The 18,130-nt window shown below is 43.9% G+C and overlaps 1 protein-coding gene across 1 annotated transcript in view; it reads left to right on the top strand.

Moving 5' to 3' along the window:
- The window catches only part of CCDC80 (coiled-coil domain containing 80), a 34,388-nt gene that overhangs the window by 1,411 nt on the left and 14,847 nt on the right, over nucleotides 1–18,130 (top strand). The window contains exons 2-3 of the mRNA XM_059391971.1: nucleotides 168–2,071; nucleotides 9,989–10,145. Of these exons, the coding sequence (XP_059247954.1) occupies nucleotides 179–2,071; nucleotides 9,989–10,145 (2,050 nt within the window). The 5' untranslated portion in view covers nucleotides 168–178. The remainder of the gene's footprint in view (nucleotides 1–167; nucleotides 2,072–9,988; nucleotides 10,146–18,130) is intronic.

Genomic DNA, 18,130 nt, shown 5'->3' on the forward strand with positions numbered 1-18,130 from the left:
TCTTCTTCTTCTTCTTCTTCTTCTTCTTCTTCTTCTTCTTCTTCTTCTTCTTCTTCTTCTTCTTCTTCTTCTTCTTCTTCTTCTTCTTCTTCTTCTTCTTCTTCTTCTTTTTTTCCCTCCCACTCCCCCTGTCCCTTTCTGTCTTTTGACCCTGCTGCCTTTCAAAGTGGACTGCACAATGACATGGAGAATGGGACTCAGTTTGACCATGCTGTTGGCAATGTGGCTGGTGTGTGGATCAGAACCCCACCTCCATGCCATGAATAGAGGGAGCCCTGGAGGGCGGAAAGCACCTCTGGTTTCCCCAGCCAACAGAAGGCCAGCTCGGCTTCTGAGGCACACAGGGAGGTCTCAGGGAATTGAGAGGACCACTCTGGAAGAACCAAACCTTCCGCCTCTCCAAAGAAGGAGGAGTGTGCCGGTGTTGAGAGTAGCTCCCGCGACAACTGCGCCGCTGGCCCCCCAACGCATCACTGGGGCCCCGGTGAGACCTAAGCAGAGACCAGTAGCCCCGAGCTCTCCCCGTGACATGATCCGAGATGAGGGGTCCTCCGCTCGCTCAAGAATGTTGCGTTTCCCCTCTGGGTCCAGTTCTCCTAACATCCTCGCCAGCTTTGCGGGGAAGAATAGGGTGTGGGTCATCTCGGCCCCTCACTCCTCCGAGGGCTACTACCGTCTCATGATGAGCCTCCTGAAGGACGACGTGTACTGCGAGCTGGCGGAAAGGCACATCCAGCAGATCGTGCTGTTCCACCAGGCAGGCGAGGAAGGAGGCAAAGTGCGGAGGATCACCAGCGAGGGCCGGGTCCTGGAGCAGCCCCTGGACCCCAGCCTCATCCCGAAACTGATGAGCTTCCTGAAGCTGGAGAAGGGGAAGTTCGGCATGGTGCTATTGAAGAAGACGCTGCAGGTTGAGGAGCGCTACCCTTATCCCGTCAGGCTGGAGGCCCTGTATGAGATCATCGACCAAGGCCCCATCCGCAGGATTGAGAAAATCAGGCAGAAGGGTTTTGTCCAAAAATGCAAGGCCTCTGGGGTCGAGGGTCAGGTGGTGGAGGAGGGGAACAATGGTGGAGGGGCAGGAAAGCCGGTGAGCAGTGAGAAGAGAAAGGAGGACCAGAGGAGAGCCCAAGTCCCACCAACCAGAGACACTCGGGTGAAGATGCAGAGAAAGCCGGCCACTACCACGGCCGCCCCTCCCCCGCCTCCTCCAACCCCAAGGGCCACCACCCTGCTTCCTGCTGCAGTCCCAACAGTGACCCGGGCCACCTCTCGGGTGGTAACTGCAGCTGCAAGATTGACCACCACCACGGCCCTTCCCACCACCCAGAGGCCCTGGACTCCCAGGGTGCACCCCTCCTCAGATGCCCACAGGGCCCCGGTGACGGTGGAGGTGGCCCCTGCCAGGGAGCCGGTGGCCTCAGAGAATCTCTACCCTCAGCCCAGGAAGGATCAGCACAGGGAGAGGCTGCAGGCCACCAGGAGGCCCAGCAAGGCCACCAGCTTCGAGAGCTTCACGGCTGCCCCTCCCACCACCATCTCCGAGCACAGCACAAGGGCGGGCGCCGGACGTTTCCGGGACAACCGCACAGACAGACGGGAGCATGGCCACCAGGACCCAAATGTGGTGCCAGGCCCTCACAAGCCAGCCAAGGGGAAACCTCCCAAAAAGAAAGCCCAGGACAAAATTCTTAGCAATGAGTATGAGAGTAAGTATGACCTCAGCAGGCCTACTGCCTCTCAGCTGGAGGAGGAGTTGCAGGTGGGGAATGTCCCCCCCCAAAAAGCAAAGGAATCGAAAAAGCATGAAAAGCTTGAGAAACCTGAGAAGGAGAAGAAAAAAAAGGTGAAAAATGAGAAAGCAGACAAGTTACTCAAGAATGAAAAGCAGGTGAAGAAGGAGAAGGCTGAGAAAAAGAGCAGGCAGGAGAAAGAGAAGAGCAAGAAGAAAAAAGCAGGTAAAACAGAGCAGGAGGGCTACCTGAAACCCACCACCAAACACTTCACTCAGAGTCCCAGGAAGTCTGTGACGGATCTGCTGGGGTCCTTTGAGGGCAAACGAAGGCTGCTTGTAAGTAATCTTCTCCCCAGCGTTGTTCTGTGGGCTGAGGCAGGGCATGCTAAAGCTTGCTTTGTTATTTTTCTTAAAATCATGTTGCTGGATGGCAGACTGTGGCTGATTCCGTGCCATGTAAGGGAGATCAGGAGGTTTGTCCAGAAGGGGAGCCAGGCCAGGTGCTTCTTTTGGTTTAGTGCTCTATGAACCTCAGTCCACACAGGTTTGTGACCCTAAGGTCCAGACTTAATGGCCGGGAGCTCTTAGACATAAACCCAGGGAAGCACATATGCTCAGCTTCTTCCAAACCTGTCAGTATCCATCCCCTGTCCTTAGCTCTCTTCCAACAGATAGTTCTGGGTAGAGCTCTCTTTTACCAAGTTCAAAGAATAAAAGAAGATCAAAGGAGTTCCTAAAATGGCATGCATTGACTCTTGTCATGACTTAGGAAAAGGACATATCACTTCATGAGCTTAGGAACTAGAACTATGTGTATGGGGAAATGGTAAAATTTCTCCTTTTTCTCCTAATTAGGTCTCTATCAGAGTGGAAGCCTGAATGAGGAAAAAAAGACAGCCGGGGTGGGGAGTGGGTATGACTGGGCATGGGGAAGTATCCTTGTTGGCCTGACCCTCACCAATGCTTTAAAACCAGGTAGTTGAAATCTTCTTTCCTTAAAGACTGCCTCCTGCATCACTGCCCAACTTCCAGTGAGAGGCCAAAAAGACAGCATGGGGAATTGGGTTAATTGCTCCAATTTCCAATGTGCTAGGGAACAGATGTCAATTTCTCCTGAGCCTCTGTCAAAAGTGTCCCTCCGTGAGTGTGTGTGTGCGTGCGTGTATGTGTATGTGTGAAAGGAGACAGACAAACCTTGCTCCCACTTTGCCTGTGTTTCTGAAGCCACTGATACAGAGCAAGTCATAGATCCATCTCAGGAGCTCTCTCTTTTGGCCATTACTAGCCTCCATCCAAAGCATAACTGAAGAATCTAGTCAAGCCAAAGGAAGCCTTTGGACAAAAATAAATTCATCCTAAATGTAAGGGCAGTTCTCATCAGCCAGGTAAGAATGGCTTCTTTCTGGGACGCCTGGGTGGCTCAGTTCATTAAGCGGCTGCCTTCGGCTCGGGTCATGATCCCAGCGTCCTGGGATCAAGTCCCACATCGGGCTCGTTGTTCTGTAGGGAGCCTGTTTCTCCCTCTACCACTCTGCCTGTGCTCTCTCTCTCTCTCTCTCTGACAAATAAATAAATAGAATCTTTAAAAAAAAAAAAGAATGGCTTCTTTCCCTCCCATGTCTCCTTGTGCCCTCTTTTAGGGCCCTTCCAAGATTTCTACCCCTTCTTAATGTTGTTATTTCACTCTAGGCTATCAAGGAGGAGAAGGTACGGCACGATCACTTCAGAGAAAAATATCAGTAAATTAATGTCAGGCAGTGTGGGTCAAGAAGGATTTTTTTTCCAATACATGGGTGAGAAGGAGACACTTCATGCCACTGAGGACAGCATTTGTCCTACTAAAGGCACAGGGTGACTGCACCCCGCATCATTACCACCACCACCACCACCCCACCCCACCCCCGCCAAGAGATAGGCACTTTTCTCTCAAGGCATTTTGGGGCTTTTAATTTTTCCAATCTGGTCTAAATTTGGATTAATAATCTGAGCAGAGAGGCCCTGGTGTCCATTTATCTTTAGTGGTTTCAAAAAGTTTAAATACGCACGGTTTGAAATGTTGCTCAGAGCAGAGTTCCTAGTGGTGTTTATCGTGGGTAGGGCATATCCCAAAATTCTCTCAGCTGTTTCACAATGGTGCATCTATGCATTAGAACAAAATGTAAGTTTTCATTGATTCTACAGGTTTGTGTGTGTGTATGTGTGTGTGCTGTTACGCATTTTTGTATATTTCACTCATTTTTAACCAGAGCTTTAAAATATATAAATTAGCAGAGGAGAGGCTGTCTGCTAGAGTAGTTTACTTGGTTACTAACCAGCTACTTGGTTATTTTCAGAGTACATAAATCTAAAGGAGAATATTTTAGTCAGAGCCAAAAAAGTCATTCATTTCAGAGGAGAATTCTACCTGGGACTTAAATGTCTGTTATAGACATTAAGGGAGCCAACTGCTCTCTTTGAGGTGTGGGCAAGTCTGCACAGTGTGCTCCTCCCGAGGACCGAGGACTTTGTCCAGCCTGCTAAAGCTCATCACCCAACCCTGGTTGTTTAGCCAACAGGGCAGGCAAAGTTCTCTTCATGGGCAGGTTTTTTGCAGGGGGAAAATAATCATGGGTAAAATGTCGGGATTGTAATTGTGCACCCGTCTGGCAAATACTTGCATTGCCCCTGGTTTGTGAGTCCAAAGAAAGAGGTTTTCATACTCTAGCCCTGATATTAGTCATGCCTTTCATTTCTCCCCTTTCGTTCTACTCGCTTAGTCAGGGATTTGAAAGTCCAGCTGGGTATTTTCTGCTTTAAACCATGTCCCTGATCATAAATTTCTAGCAAATGAAAATTCAAACGACAGCCTCTGCTGATGTCATGTGAGGCAAACCAGAAACCAACTGGGGTGGCTCATAGCAGCGTTGCTCTTTGGGGATGGTGAGAGAACCAGGTTTGTTATTAGGAAGAAAGTACCAACAGGAGGCGATTCCATCTCACCATGCCACGTGTGCCCAGCTGATGATCATACCAGAAATTTGTTGTTAGAAGAGCTAATATCTAAAATAGGCACTGATTAGAAAAGACAAGATGAAATAAACATGATATAATATCAAAAGATGGAGAGAAAAGGAATCTGTTTCACCAGGCAGAGGGGAGACTTGGGTTTCTGGGTAAAAGAGCTGGTTGGTGCCATTTATCTTTTTTCCACTTATTTTTCCTATTACACATGCTGATGTTACTCAGGAAGTGCAGGGATTCAATTAATATTCATTAAGACTTCTCAGTCTCCGGGCTATAAAAGGAGGTCTGACGAGATACACCTCCAACTGGCCTCAACCGAACCCAGTGTGAGCAAACTGATGTGAGGTTACATTCTAAGAAGTCACACTGGACTTTTAGCTCCTCTTTCCATTTCTCAGTAATCAGCTACAATGTATCATAAACCCCTAGGGCTTTACATGTATTTATATCATTCTTTGGATGAGAAAACATCATGTAGCTCCTCCTTAACCCATTTTTTTAGAGAAACAATGGTCACCATGGTGAACAGCATCTGAGGGACCTTCCAAGGAGCTGCAGGTAAAACCAGGTGTCCTATTCTGAGACCAGAGGTCAGTCCTTCAAGAGCACATCTTGCAAGGTGCTTTGCCAAAGCTGTGTGGTTTAACTCTCATAACAATCCCATGAGGAAGGACTCACTAACTCCACAGTATAGTCAAGGAAAGAAGCTTAGAGAGTTTGAGAAATTTCCTAAGGTGCGTAGCTAATACATGGCCAAGTCAGAATTAGAACTCAGGTCCCTTTGATTTTAAAATTCATACTCCAGCCACTCCCGCCATTCTGCATCCTCTGAGTGTAAGCCTTCAGTGGACATATGACATAAAGTGAAGGAGAAACTGAGAAATCATCCTGTTAGTTCATCAATTCATATGTTTTAAAATTCACTTTTAACCTAAATTACTCAGGTAAATGGTAAGGTCTAACAATTGTCAATATTTTGTGCTAAGCAACAGTGTAGAGTTTCCGACCTTATTGCCCAGCTGGTTCTCTGCACCTGAGCCCTCTGGCTTGCCTGGGGGTCAGTCAAGAATAATAGATTGAATCCCAGTTAACTTAACCCCTCAGACTGGTTGGTGTCAGTTTAGAGTTGACAACAGTAAGAATATAGAAACACTGTTTATTATTAAAACGTTGGACTATGTGGTGTAGAGCTGAAAAGCCATCATTTTGTGCCCTGAGATGTACCTACTTGTCACCTAGCAAGAGGCCTTACACTGTGGAATTACATAGACTCAAGATCAAGTTAAACGCTCTGGAGACAATCTCCTGTAATTCAAGTAGCTTCTTATTTTTAACACTACCTCAGAAATTTGGATATTGAAACAACAATCTATTTATTTGGTTTAATTTTAGAAAAGTATATAAAGCTCTGCTTTACTAAGGCATACTCCTAGCTTGAAAGTTATTTTTCAGAAATCTGTAAAAATCTAGTGTTTTGAGCCTAACACAGTGCTTAAAATAAGCTGAGACTTACTATATCTTCCCTTTAGCATCTTCTCATTCTTGTTTTTTCCCTTCACTTATGCAAACTGGCTCCATTATATTCTGAGGCTCCTTGTGCCAACATGCCAGTTGGAACAGAAACATAAAATAGAACCACAACACAATTCTGAACCCATGATACATGTCCTGATTTATACCACCAAACTGGAAAGAGGCCAAGTGTCAGACAATAATGCTTATTGAGAATTTCTAGGATGCTCTTTTTAGGAAGAGAGAATTGGACATGGTTACATTTTTTTTTAAAGATTTTATTTATTTATTTGACAGAGATAGAGATCACAAGTAGGCAGAGAGGCAGGCAGAAAGAAAGAGGGGGAAGCAGGCTCCCTCCTGAGCGGAGAGCCCGATGCAGGGCTCAATCCCAGGACCCTGGAACCACAACCTGAGCTTTAACCCACTGAGCCACCCAGGCGCCCCGGACATGGTTACCATTTTAAACACCGTTTGAAACACTGTCAAACTTAACAGCAAAGGGGAAGGAGATGTCAGCACACAGGGAAAGAGTGGCTGAAATATGTTCATGTGATCAGCCTCTACTACTGTCCCTGATGCTAGCTTGAGCAGCAGATTAAATGCAAGGGGAAAGGGGTCTTTAGCAACTGGTTCTCAGGGGTCATCTAGACATTCTTAAGCAGGGGACACTACACCTCACATCTGGCTGACGTGATCTATGGAAACTAAGGAACATGGGCCAACATTTGAACAACAATTGAAAGGAGAATGTGACCATTGAGGTCTAGGAAAGATGTTAAGGAAGATGCTGCATTTGAAGACTTCTTACCTGTAGTTAAGGTGGAGGGGAGGGGAGAGCTTTTTGTGTGGAAAGGGTACTAGGGGCCAAGGCAGAGGAAGGAATGAGAGTCAACTCTTCAGAGGCAACATACCTATATGTGCTTATGTGCACACAACCTACAACACACACACACACACACACACACACACACACATAAAATTTTTTCCCCTTGATTCTCACTCCTATTTTCAGGGAAGTTGTTGCATTATAAAGATGCAAAAGCCAAGGTTCAGAAAGTTAAGTGGCCTTGTTGAGATGGCCAGTGTTGAACTAAGAACAAATGCAGTCCCTCCCACTTTAACTACACTCATCCTTTCTCTGCCACTCTGCCCAGATTCCTTTCATTTCATAACAGAGACCAATCTGGCTGCAGGGTGAAGAGGTCATATAAGGGAGGAATAGGAGGAAAGGTTAGCAAGAGAGAGTCTGGGGCCAGGTTGCAGGAGGGAGGAAGTGAGTCATGCAAAATAAATGTCACCTCAGGGGTAGGTTAAGGCATCCCTGGGCACAGGTCCTGAGGTGAAAATAAACATCGGGGTTCTTTATTTATTTATGTTGATTCCTGCTGGGTATCCAATGCCCTAGGGCTACTGTGTTCAGAGGTACTGAGAGAAGCTGCCAGGCCGGGAAGGATGGGCTTCTGAATGATTCTATGTTGTCTGAAGTCCCAGTTATTCACAGGAGGGAGAAACAGACCAGAGGGAGCTGTGAGGACTCTTGAAATCCTGTCCTATCATCTTGTCCATGGGCTGTAAAGGTCCATCGCCAAGTATGATAAGAATAAAATGGAATCTATGTATGGATTTGAAGTTACAAAAGCAAGTAATTATCAGTCATCTAGCATGTGGACAGCTGTGCCCTAGAGACTCCTCTAAGTACATTCTAAATATGGGCACATCCTTCATTTAGAGAAGGGAATCCAAAGTCATTACCAGTAAAGCTTATCTTTGTTCCTGGCTATTTTGTATTTTCATTTGAACATTCATTTATTTCAAAGTTGGGTGTTTGTGAGCAAAGAATGGCCTGGAAAAAAAACCTTAAATATACCAACTGAAAATAAAGCTCCAAGGTATGAGCCACTATTAAAACCTGAAGAAATATGTTCAAATGTCATAAAACCAATTGAAAACTAACAAACAAAGCAAAAATACCATCACCGTATCCTTTTATAGCCACCTTAAATCTTTTTTAAGGCTAAGTATGAATCAATGAATAAATTTGGGAAAATATTATTTTTCCTCTTCGGGAATTACATTTCTAAAATAAGCATGGTCTACCCACCCTGTCCACCTGAACAGGCATATAAACACAAAATCAAAAATACACAAAATCATGACCACTTAACTAAATATAAATAACAACCTGAGGGGGGAAAAAAGCTACATCCCAGAAAAATCTTTGTTAATGTCCCACTCAAAAGTTATCGAACACATTTTGATTTCCATGAGGGATAGTATTTTGTCTGGCGCAGGGAATTTATAAAAGAGAAAGCCTGCAGGCACCAATAAACACATCTCTGACAGAGCAGTATAAATAGCAGTTTCAAGTCGGGAGCAGATTTATTAACCGTTTGGATTAAGTGTTTGGAAGGGATTAACAACATGGCAACTTGCCTTCTGAAAAATGCCATGCTAATAGCCCCAAACTTCAGAAATCTTTTATAAGGTTAGATGAGTAAATAGAAAAGTGGCTGACAAATTTGAATATTGTCAGGTTTGAGAAAGGGTAGAGAGGCTGGGCTCTAAGCCAAATGATGAGTTTGCAAAGGGTCATGCAGACAACAGTCTAGGGAGCTCTTTAGGGTCAGAGAGCTCAACAAAAGACCTGCTCATCATCAGAATGAAATGCCACATCCTTCCACCTCCAGGGTGAACCATGACCGCCCACTCATGGGGTGTGGTACATAGTTCTGGTCTCTGCTCATGAAAAACCTGGTAAAATTGGAGAGGGCTCAGGAAAAGCCTACAAAAAGAATCAAGGAAGTAGAAAAGCTTTTATATCCAGTTAGATGGAAACATTGAGACATTCCTAGAGCATTCAACAAGAGCCCTAAAAATGAAGGGTATTCTCCTTTTATCCAAAATTATAAAATCTGCCTTCCCAGATGTCTCTGGAGACTGTCAAATCTCTTTCTTTTGCTCTGTCTTTTCCTCTTTTTTCCCCAGAAGCCAGGGGTTGGCAGTGAGCTTCAAAGACACACAGGAGCTTGTTGAAAAATGCCAAGCCTGAATTATAGAAAGCTGAACCAAAAGAGCAAAATCCACCCTGTTGGGGGTTCTCCAGTGTCAAAGAGATCTGCCACAAACCCTGTACAGGCCCAGTGTGGCAATGAATATATTCTGTGTAAAAAATCATAGGTCAAAAGGCCATCCTAAAAACTTTCTGCGAGATTGTCTATTAAAGTATGATTAAGAATGAAACAGAATCTATGTATGGATTTGAAGTTACAAAGAGTATGAAGCTCTCTCAACCCTGTGGGACATGAAACAAACGAGTGGAAACCACTGAATTCACGAGAGCAGTCCATTAGGATAATAAAGCTCAAAAGGAAGGAAGGGGGATAGCACTTGCTAACAATGACTGCATGCCCAGTATTCATGTAACAGCCTTGCAAAATAAGTATTCCTGTGAAGAGTTCACAAATGAAAAAGCTAGGACACATGAAGACTAGTACTAAAGATAACTAGTGAGAATAGAAAACCCTAAGGTATCTGGAACCATTTAAAAAAGGGGGGGGAGGAGCTTTCCAAATGGCTTGTTTGGGCCCTAATTACGGTAACTGTCCAATAGAACACTTTAGTTGACTCTCGTGTCAGTCACTACCGGCCCTCTATTTCAAATTCTCCCCTTGGACTTTGCCTCTGTGTACGACTATCACTGTGAATTAATATTTGCTTGCCTCCTCCCATCTCTAGCTGATCACGGCTCCAAAGGCTGAGAACAACATGTACGTGCAGCAGCGAGATGAGTATCTGGAAAGTTTCTGTAAGATGGCCACCAGGAAAATCTCCGTGATCACCATCTTTGGCCCTGTCAACAACAGTACCATGAAAATCGACCACTTCCAGCTAGGTTCTCTTCAACATTTTAATTGCATTATTGTTTTTCTCATACCTAAGGTGGGACAAACTTTATGGGAGAGGTCAGTGGGGCATTAAGAGGATCATTCAGTTATTCAGAGGGCCCTTTCCTGTGGTGACAAAGGTCAGTTTAACAGCCTATTTACGTAACTATTCTGGATGGTTCTGGTGTAAGTTTTTGGCACGTTACAATGAAAAAAATATGCAAGCATTCTATGGGTTGAAAGTCAATAAGGCAGAGAAAAATGAGAGAAGAAATACAGTGGTGGGAGAGCCAGAAAGGTATGTAGACAGTTTCCTCTGGCTCCAGAGTCATCTAGCCTGTGAATGATACCATCTGATCTTCCTGCTGCTTTCACACTGCAGGTGACTCACTCACAGATGGGGACCTGCCAGACCTTTGGAAGCCCTTGACTCTAGTCTAGCAAGCCTGGGGAGGGCAGAGAAAGGCTGTTCAGTTAAATAAAAAGTCACTGAAAGTATGGACTGAACTGCACCCAAATCCTTTTGGAGAGCCAAAGAATTTGGCTGACTGTAGAGTTTTCACAATTTTTCATATTAATGGTGCGTGTGAGGCCCATGAGGCATACAGCTCAGCGCTGGGCAGCTGCCTAACTCCTTGCAGTTCTCATGGGAATGTTGCAAGACTTACTGTGAGTGGTTTGGTTGCAGAGTCAGAAGCCCCAGATCTGATCCACCCAGTTTCTTCTATAATTATTACATCTCTGGGGCGTTATGTCTTAAAAAAAAAAACAAAAAACCTTTTTCCCTTCATGCATTCTCTACTTTTTAATTTTTTTTATTTTAACTACAACTGAAGTCCTTCATATTTCACATTTGCAGATCCTGCATATTTTTCATAAAATACATTTACTCAGAAATAATATAAAACATATTTTCCCATTAGTTAACATTTAACTTCAATATATATAACACATTATCTCACAGATTTTTCTGTCATGTGATCTTGATGTAATAGAATACATAGCAGTCAAAATTATGTCATATAATGCCAATTTGGTTTGGATATTGTCTAGCTTCTAATTCATATTTTTAAAAAATTGTGGTAAAGAGGCACTTGGATGGCTCAGATGAGTAAATGTCTGACACTTGGTCCCAGATCAGGTCTTGTTCTCAGAGTCATGAGTTCAGGCCTCATGCTGGGCTCCACACTGGGTGTGGAGCCTATTAAGAAAAAGAGAGAGAGAGAGAAGAAAAGAAGAGGAAAGAAAAGAAAAGAAAAAAGATAAGTTTGCATTTAAAACATGTGATCCCCAATTTTTTTTTTAAAGAGGGAAAGAGACGGAAATGTGGAGAGGCAGAGGGAAAGGGACAGAGAGAACCCTAAGCAGGCTCCTGACACTGAGTTTGATCTCACAACTCTGAAATCATAACCTGAGCTAAAATCAAGAGTAGGATGCCTAACCAACTGAGCCACCCATGTGCTCTGAGCCCTATATTCTTAACTAATTTTTAAGTGTGCAATACAGTATTGGTAACTATAGGCACAATATTGTATAGCAGGTCTCTAGACCTTATTCAAATACGATGTTTCAGTTATCCTTTGTCTATTTTTATTAGCTCACCTTTCCCTGAGTTAGCTCCAAAGGAAAATTAATACCATCCTTTCCAATGTCCCACCATAAAACACTGTGGATAGGTGATTGGTTTTGCGGACATCAATCCCTATGCTGTGTCTGTGTTTGGGAGGGAGTACAACAACAAAGCCCTTAACCACCACAACAATAATCATAAAAACAGAAGACAGAAAAGAAGTTCTAGAGTCAGACCAGTTCAAATCCACAGTCCTAACTTATCTGTTGCGTGACTCTGGGCAAGTTGGTTCCTAAACCTCACCCTAGAAAATAATGAAACCTATTTCACGGGCTATGGTGAGGATTTAGTAAGATAATGCCTATAAATATCTGTCATATAATAAATACTATTATATGATCTGGAGATCAGTGAGCTGTCACAGGGACTAGAGCACCTATGATTAAAAAGAACTTGGAACTGCTTTCTGCTAATGACAGAATGTTGACAGGGAACCCTCACAACTGACCTTCCAGGTCACCAGGTACATTATGATTCCTGGTAACAAAACCAAAGCCCAGAAGATTAAGACTGCAAAGCCACCTATTTAGTGTTTAACTGAGATTCAGCCATTTACTTCTGGATTTTTCAAATAGTAGCAAGAGCCAGTGAGCTTAATTACAGTCCAGATGTCTAGAGAGGAAATAGGTATTCAGTCCAGTGCAGAAACTGGTGCTGGCTGGTGATGAAAGGCCTCCCCTGCCAGGTGTTCCCAGTGTCAACTGTGTTGCCCACCAACCCTTACACAAAGAATCCTCATTCCTCATTTCAAAGAAGCTTGGAAAAATCATTATATGTTCTACTTCAGCCTCTATGTGGTCCCAACTGTTAAAAGCATCTGGTGCTGCCTTGGCAAATTTTTAGCATTAATCCTGCTGTTTTTTAGACATCTGGATTGAATATAGGCTGTAGAGGCACTGAGGGGTTTTTTCCTGCCCTATTGGAAGTCAGGTGTTGTGCATTGGGTGTTTGCCTCTCACTGAATGTTAGCTTGGACATCATCTGGGGGCAGGGCGCGGCTTCATTTTTGATCCTCATTTAATTCCTGGAAGGCCTTTCTCTCCTTGTGTTATGTCCCAGTTTACCCTCCTTATGGGAAAGGCTGTAGAACTTTCAGCCAAGACTGGGATCCAGCCATGGGAAAACAGGAATTGGCGTCCACCATGGACTCAGTGAACCAAACTCTAGCCTTGACCAATTTTCAGCTGGAAATCTATCAGATGGCCTTACTTTCTTTAAAAAAAAGAAAGTCTACTCTTCCAGACTTATACTGGGCCCTAAAAAGAGAGCCCCACATCCAACTACACTGTGGGCTGTACTCACCAGCTGGTCTATTTTGCTAAATGTATTTGGACTATAGGTGATGGACCTACAAATACCTAGAAATTTACCTTAAGATTTCAGTCATTAACCTAATGAAAGTCACTCATGCCTGAGCAAATTACAATGCAGACTAAGCCCCTGTGGTTTTGCCATCCAAAATAACATTATACAGGAGAGTTTAGAAAGATACAACACACAAAAGCATTCTCAGTTGTTATTGGTACTTAAAATATCAATTGGACAGAAAAATTGGTGTACATATGAAGAGGATGGATAATTGACAAAGAGGGCCAGAGAGAAAGAAGTAGCTGGCTAAAGGCAATTTGCTGGGGCGCCTGTGTGGTTTAGTCGGTTAAGCATCTGCCTTCCGCTCAGGTCATGATCCCAGGGTCCTGGGATTGAGCCTGGCATCAGTAGGGAGTCTGCTTCTCCTTCTCCCTCCCCCTCTGCCTCTCAGCTTTGCTGTTACTTTCACTCTCTCTCTCTCTCATGCTCCCTCTCTCTCAAATAAATTTTAAAAAAATTAATAATAAAGGCACTTTACTGCAGAATGGAAAGAGAAATATGGGGAAAACACAGGAAGTATGTTCCTCACTTAGAAAGATACAGGGATAAAAAAAATATTTGACACTGATATCCAATCACCAGCTTTTAAGGGTTAGAACAGATAGGACTTTTTATGGACAAAAAAAAGTTCTTTGAAAACTTCCTTTGAAAGAGGAAGAGTTTGAGTGTATGAAAAGGGGGGTAGAAAGTTGATGGGGCTGGGGCTGGAATGTAACAACAGGACAGAAAGTGATTCCATAGTCATACGAGTAAGGAAGTCATGGGTGAGTTTCTAAAATACCTTTTATAGGTGAGAACAACAGATTCCATCTCAGCCTAAATATTCCCTTTCTGTCTCTGATTCTGTTGAAGAGAATTGTTTCTTATGGACAAGCCTCACTGACTCCATAACAATGCAGAAATGTCACTTTCCCTGGGGAGCACCTGAAAATTTGACCCTTTGCCCCAACTCTTCCTTTCATCATGGTGACAAAGTCTGGAAGTTGCCTTCTCTAGACTCTGCCACCTTGTGCTGGGAGGCCAGGCTGTGTGAGTGATCAAGATTTCCAGATCCTGGCTGGGTGTCCCTCTCTGTTTATTCAGTCTCCGATTATCAATCACTGTGTGCCTTCGAAGCTGGCAAGCACGCCGCCACCTGTTCAGTCATCCCATTTCACTGCCCTCCTGCCTCTCAAGTGTGTCAGTGTCAAGATCAAGCCCTGATGATCAAGGGGCGAAAAGCACTTGATAAGTCAACCATACGAAACAAGTGCTTGAAGAAAGTGATGGAGGGTTAAGCTCTTCCAATGGCAGAAGAAATTTTTTATTTTTATTATTTTTTGTTGTTGTTGTCTCTAAGAATTGGCTAGCCTTGGGAGGGGCCGTCTCTCCCCAGTCAGAAAGGGTTTTTAAGATGTCAAAAGATCATAATATATAGAAAATAAAAAATATGATTAATGCCATTATGAGACTTCATACATGAAAACCCAGATTAAGAAAATAAATCTATAGGGTGAGTTTTCTCCTATTACACTTAGACTGGCTGTGTTACAGGCTCACAAGATAAAGGAAGTGCAAGGGTTTGATGGTGGGTTCTCTACAGAGACTCAGAATTGCTCACCTTCTTTACCCTTCACTACTCTTTTTTTTTTTTTTTTAATGTGACATCCTTCTTAGGGGAGAGATTTCATGATTATCAAATCTGTACCTAGTGTTTACGTGTGCCAGGCTACAGGATTTTGAAGGTGGTCAAAGTCAGTCCCTATTGATGAAATGCTCATATCTAGTGGGAAGGCAGATGCATAATCACTGGTTGTGATGCAAGGTGATAGGCATGATTGCAGAAACGTGTAGAAAAGTGTTGTGAGTGCACAGATGAGGTAGAGGCAAGTCGACAGGTAATTTGTTCCCATGTGGACAAGGATAGGAATAGCATTCCAGAAAGAGAAGGCATATTTCTAGAAACCGAAAATAGAGGCTGGAGCATGATATTTGGAAGAGGTAAGAGATCAGCGAGCTAAGATAGGCTGAATCTAGCAGAAGTGCCCTTGCTGCTAAATCTAGGATTTGGATTTTATCCTGTCCTTGTTCTCTGTCCTTAGACTGCATAATAATCACCCAGAAAATATGTTAAAATGCAGATTCCTGGGATGCCTGGGTGACACAGTGTCCGACTCTCGTTGTCCACTGGGGTTGTGATCTCAGTTTTGTGAGATCGAGCTCTGAGTCAGGCTCCAGTCTTAGCATAGAGTCTTCTTGAGATTTCTTTCCCTTTCCCACTGCCCCTTCTGCTCATGCTCTCTCTCAAATAAATGAATAAATAAATCTTTAAAAGAAATGCAGATTCCTGGGCCTCACCACTAGCCCCTCGGATCCAATTGGTCTGGATCCAAGGATTGTAATGTTAACTGGTGCCCCAGGTGATTGTGATAAAAGTAGACAGTGGAACATGCTTTGAAAAACTGCCGGAGGAGATCAACTCCTGAAGCAGCAGAGAAGCTGATGCTGTCCAGGGACATTGGTCAAATGCCTAAACTCAGGTAGGACAGGTAGGAGGAGGAGATATACCATGAATACTAACAGAGGAGAAGCCATCATGGATGGAAGCTTCGAACATAATGCCTGGTACACATTTGGTGATTAATAAGTTGTGGCTGGAGCTGAAATTTTCTGTGGGGTCATTACTGTCTGTAGTCAGACATGGAAGAACAAAGACGTGAAGGAATCTACCACAACCTGAAATTGGCCACTGACTTTTGGAATTGAGGTCCTTCAAGGATGGAAAGCCAGGCTGATGCCCCCCTTGCAGGACAGGTCCCCACCAGCATGTAACAGAGTTCACGCTCCCTTCTGTCCCTCAGTCACCTTGGGTCAGGGACAATCTGTTTGGGATAGACAAATCCCACCAAATGGATCTGGGTCTGGGAATCCGTTTAGTGGGATCAAGACCATGTGGACTGTTTATAGGATGTGTCCTAAAGAATGTTTGCTTCTAAGTCCTGTGAATGAGGACTGGAGAGCCTTGGCAAAACTTGGATAAATAGAACAAGAAGCTGGCAGATTTATGCTGCATTTCCAGCCCAAAGAGAGCCTTGTGCTCACCCAGTTCCATCTCAGCCCTGACCGAGAATGAATGCAGAGCATAACAGAGACCTGGGGCAGGGAGGTAGCTGGAGCTGGGAGTTGGCCTCGCCTGTACCTTGCTCAGAATTGGGCCAGAGGGGAGCTCCGGCGGAGAGTTGCACCCATCCTTGCAGCCACGGTTGATCAGTGCTTTCATTGTTCTTTTGGTCGGGGGTGGGGGGAGGCGCAGGTGCTCTTCCTTGACACAAACATTCATTTGGGATGTTAGATATTCTGTAGTCTGGAAATGTAAAGTGTTTTATGTTTGATGTTGCATCAAAACGGTTTCAGAAAATATTTCAGTTGAAAAGAAAAACCAGACCATGAAATTGGTTTCTTGCTATATCCCAGTTAGAGCGAAGTTTGGCTTAAATTTTGATTATAGGTCCAGTCTATCCTTGAGTGGGACATATTTTGGCCAACTAAAGAGAACGCTAGAGAAGAGTGAGGTCATATTATCTGAGGCTTAACCTTTACTCTGTTACTAACTAGTGATGTGAACTTGAGCAAGTTGCTCCCCTCATGGACTCTGTGATAGGTTTATCCTCTGGTAAAAAAAAAAAAAAAAAAAACTTGAGACTCTGAGATTTACATGCACAGGGTGAATGGGGAGTGTTTTCAGGAATGATGCTTATGAGAGGTGAGGGATACAGGAGAACAGAGAGGGAATTTTAATTGTACTGCCGTCAACTCTTTAGAGTGGTCCCCTTCGAGGCAAGGGGGACATCTTTTAGGTCTGAATGTGGGCTGCCCCCTAGTGAGAGTGTGACTTGGGGCAAAGGCAGCTCTTTTCTAAGGAGAGTGATTTCCAGACAGGGAGTCAGCTCTCTCCACAGTGACCTTGCTTCTGAAGGTGGGATCTGGACCGCAAGCCACAAGGTCTGCTTTAGTTCCTGTTTCATATGTTCCCAATATTATTTTTTCTCAATAATGTGACTGGATTGTGTCAGATAACACTTGCACCACTTCTCTATTACCACAATAAGGTTTTGTAATGAAGACCCGCATACTTCAGTGGCATGTAATTATTAAACATTGAGTCACACATCTGTATGGTTCTGCTCATCTGGGTGGGGTTTGGTGGGCCTCAGCGAGACTGGTCCATGTACTTGCAGTCCTGCTGATTTTAGTTGGACTTGATCACTTCACGGGCCAACTGGTGTTGGCTGATCTGGAGTGGCCCTGTCTGGGCTGAGGCCAGGGTAAGTTGGTGTACCTTATCCTTCAGAAGGCTAGTGTGGGTGTTGTTCTCATGGCCATGGTAGAGGCAAGAGCAATCCCAAATGTACAGGCCCAGTTCTATTCTCTGGGTCATTCGTGCTGACATCAGCTAGCATTGGCCAAAGCAAGTTGTATAGATGACCTGAGAATCAGGAGGCAGGACAGTTTAACTCATTCACCTTAATGAGGAGCTGCACTTACTGAGCCAAGAGTCTAAATATGGAGAGGGTGGTGAATAGCGGCTGCCTTTGAAATCTGCTACAACCTCCAACTTCCTTCCATCTCATTATCCATTCAGTGGTTTTTGTAGCTTTCTCCGTTAGGTAGATATAATGGTCTAATTTTGATTCTAATTAGGAACTTGAACTCCAACCAAGTTACTTATCGCTGAATCCAGGGCCCAGCATCGACTTAGCTCAGGGCACTGACAACAAATATTTTGTTGAATGAACAAAAGCAAAAATGACTGTATGTTGGGAGTTAAAAATGGTGATCCCTAGGTTCTAGATAAAACTTGGTTTGTCAAGTTTTAAAATAATCAGTTGTTAAAAACATTTTTGAAATCAGTTTTTAATGAGTTACCTTATTATTAAGTATAAACTATGTTTCCTGTTAAATTTTTTTAAAAGATTTTATTTATTTATTTGACAGAGATGACAGTAGGCAGAGAGG

Source organism: Mustela nigripes, chromosome 2 (assembly GCF_022355385.1).
Source record: "Mustela nigripes isolate SB6536 chromosome 2, MUSNIG.SB6536, whole genome shotgun sequence".
Taxonomy (NCBI): Eukaryota; Metazoa; Chordata; class Mammalia; order Carnivora; family Mustelidae; genus Mustela; species Mustela nigripes.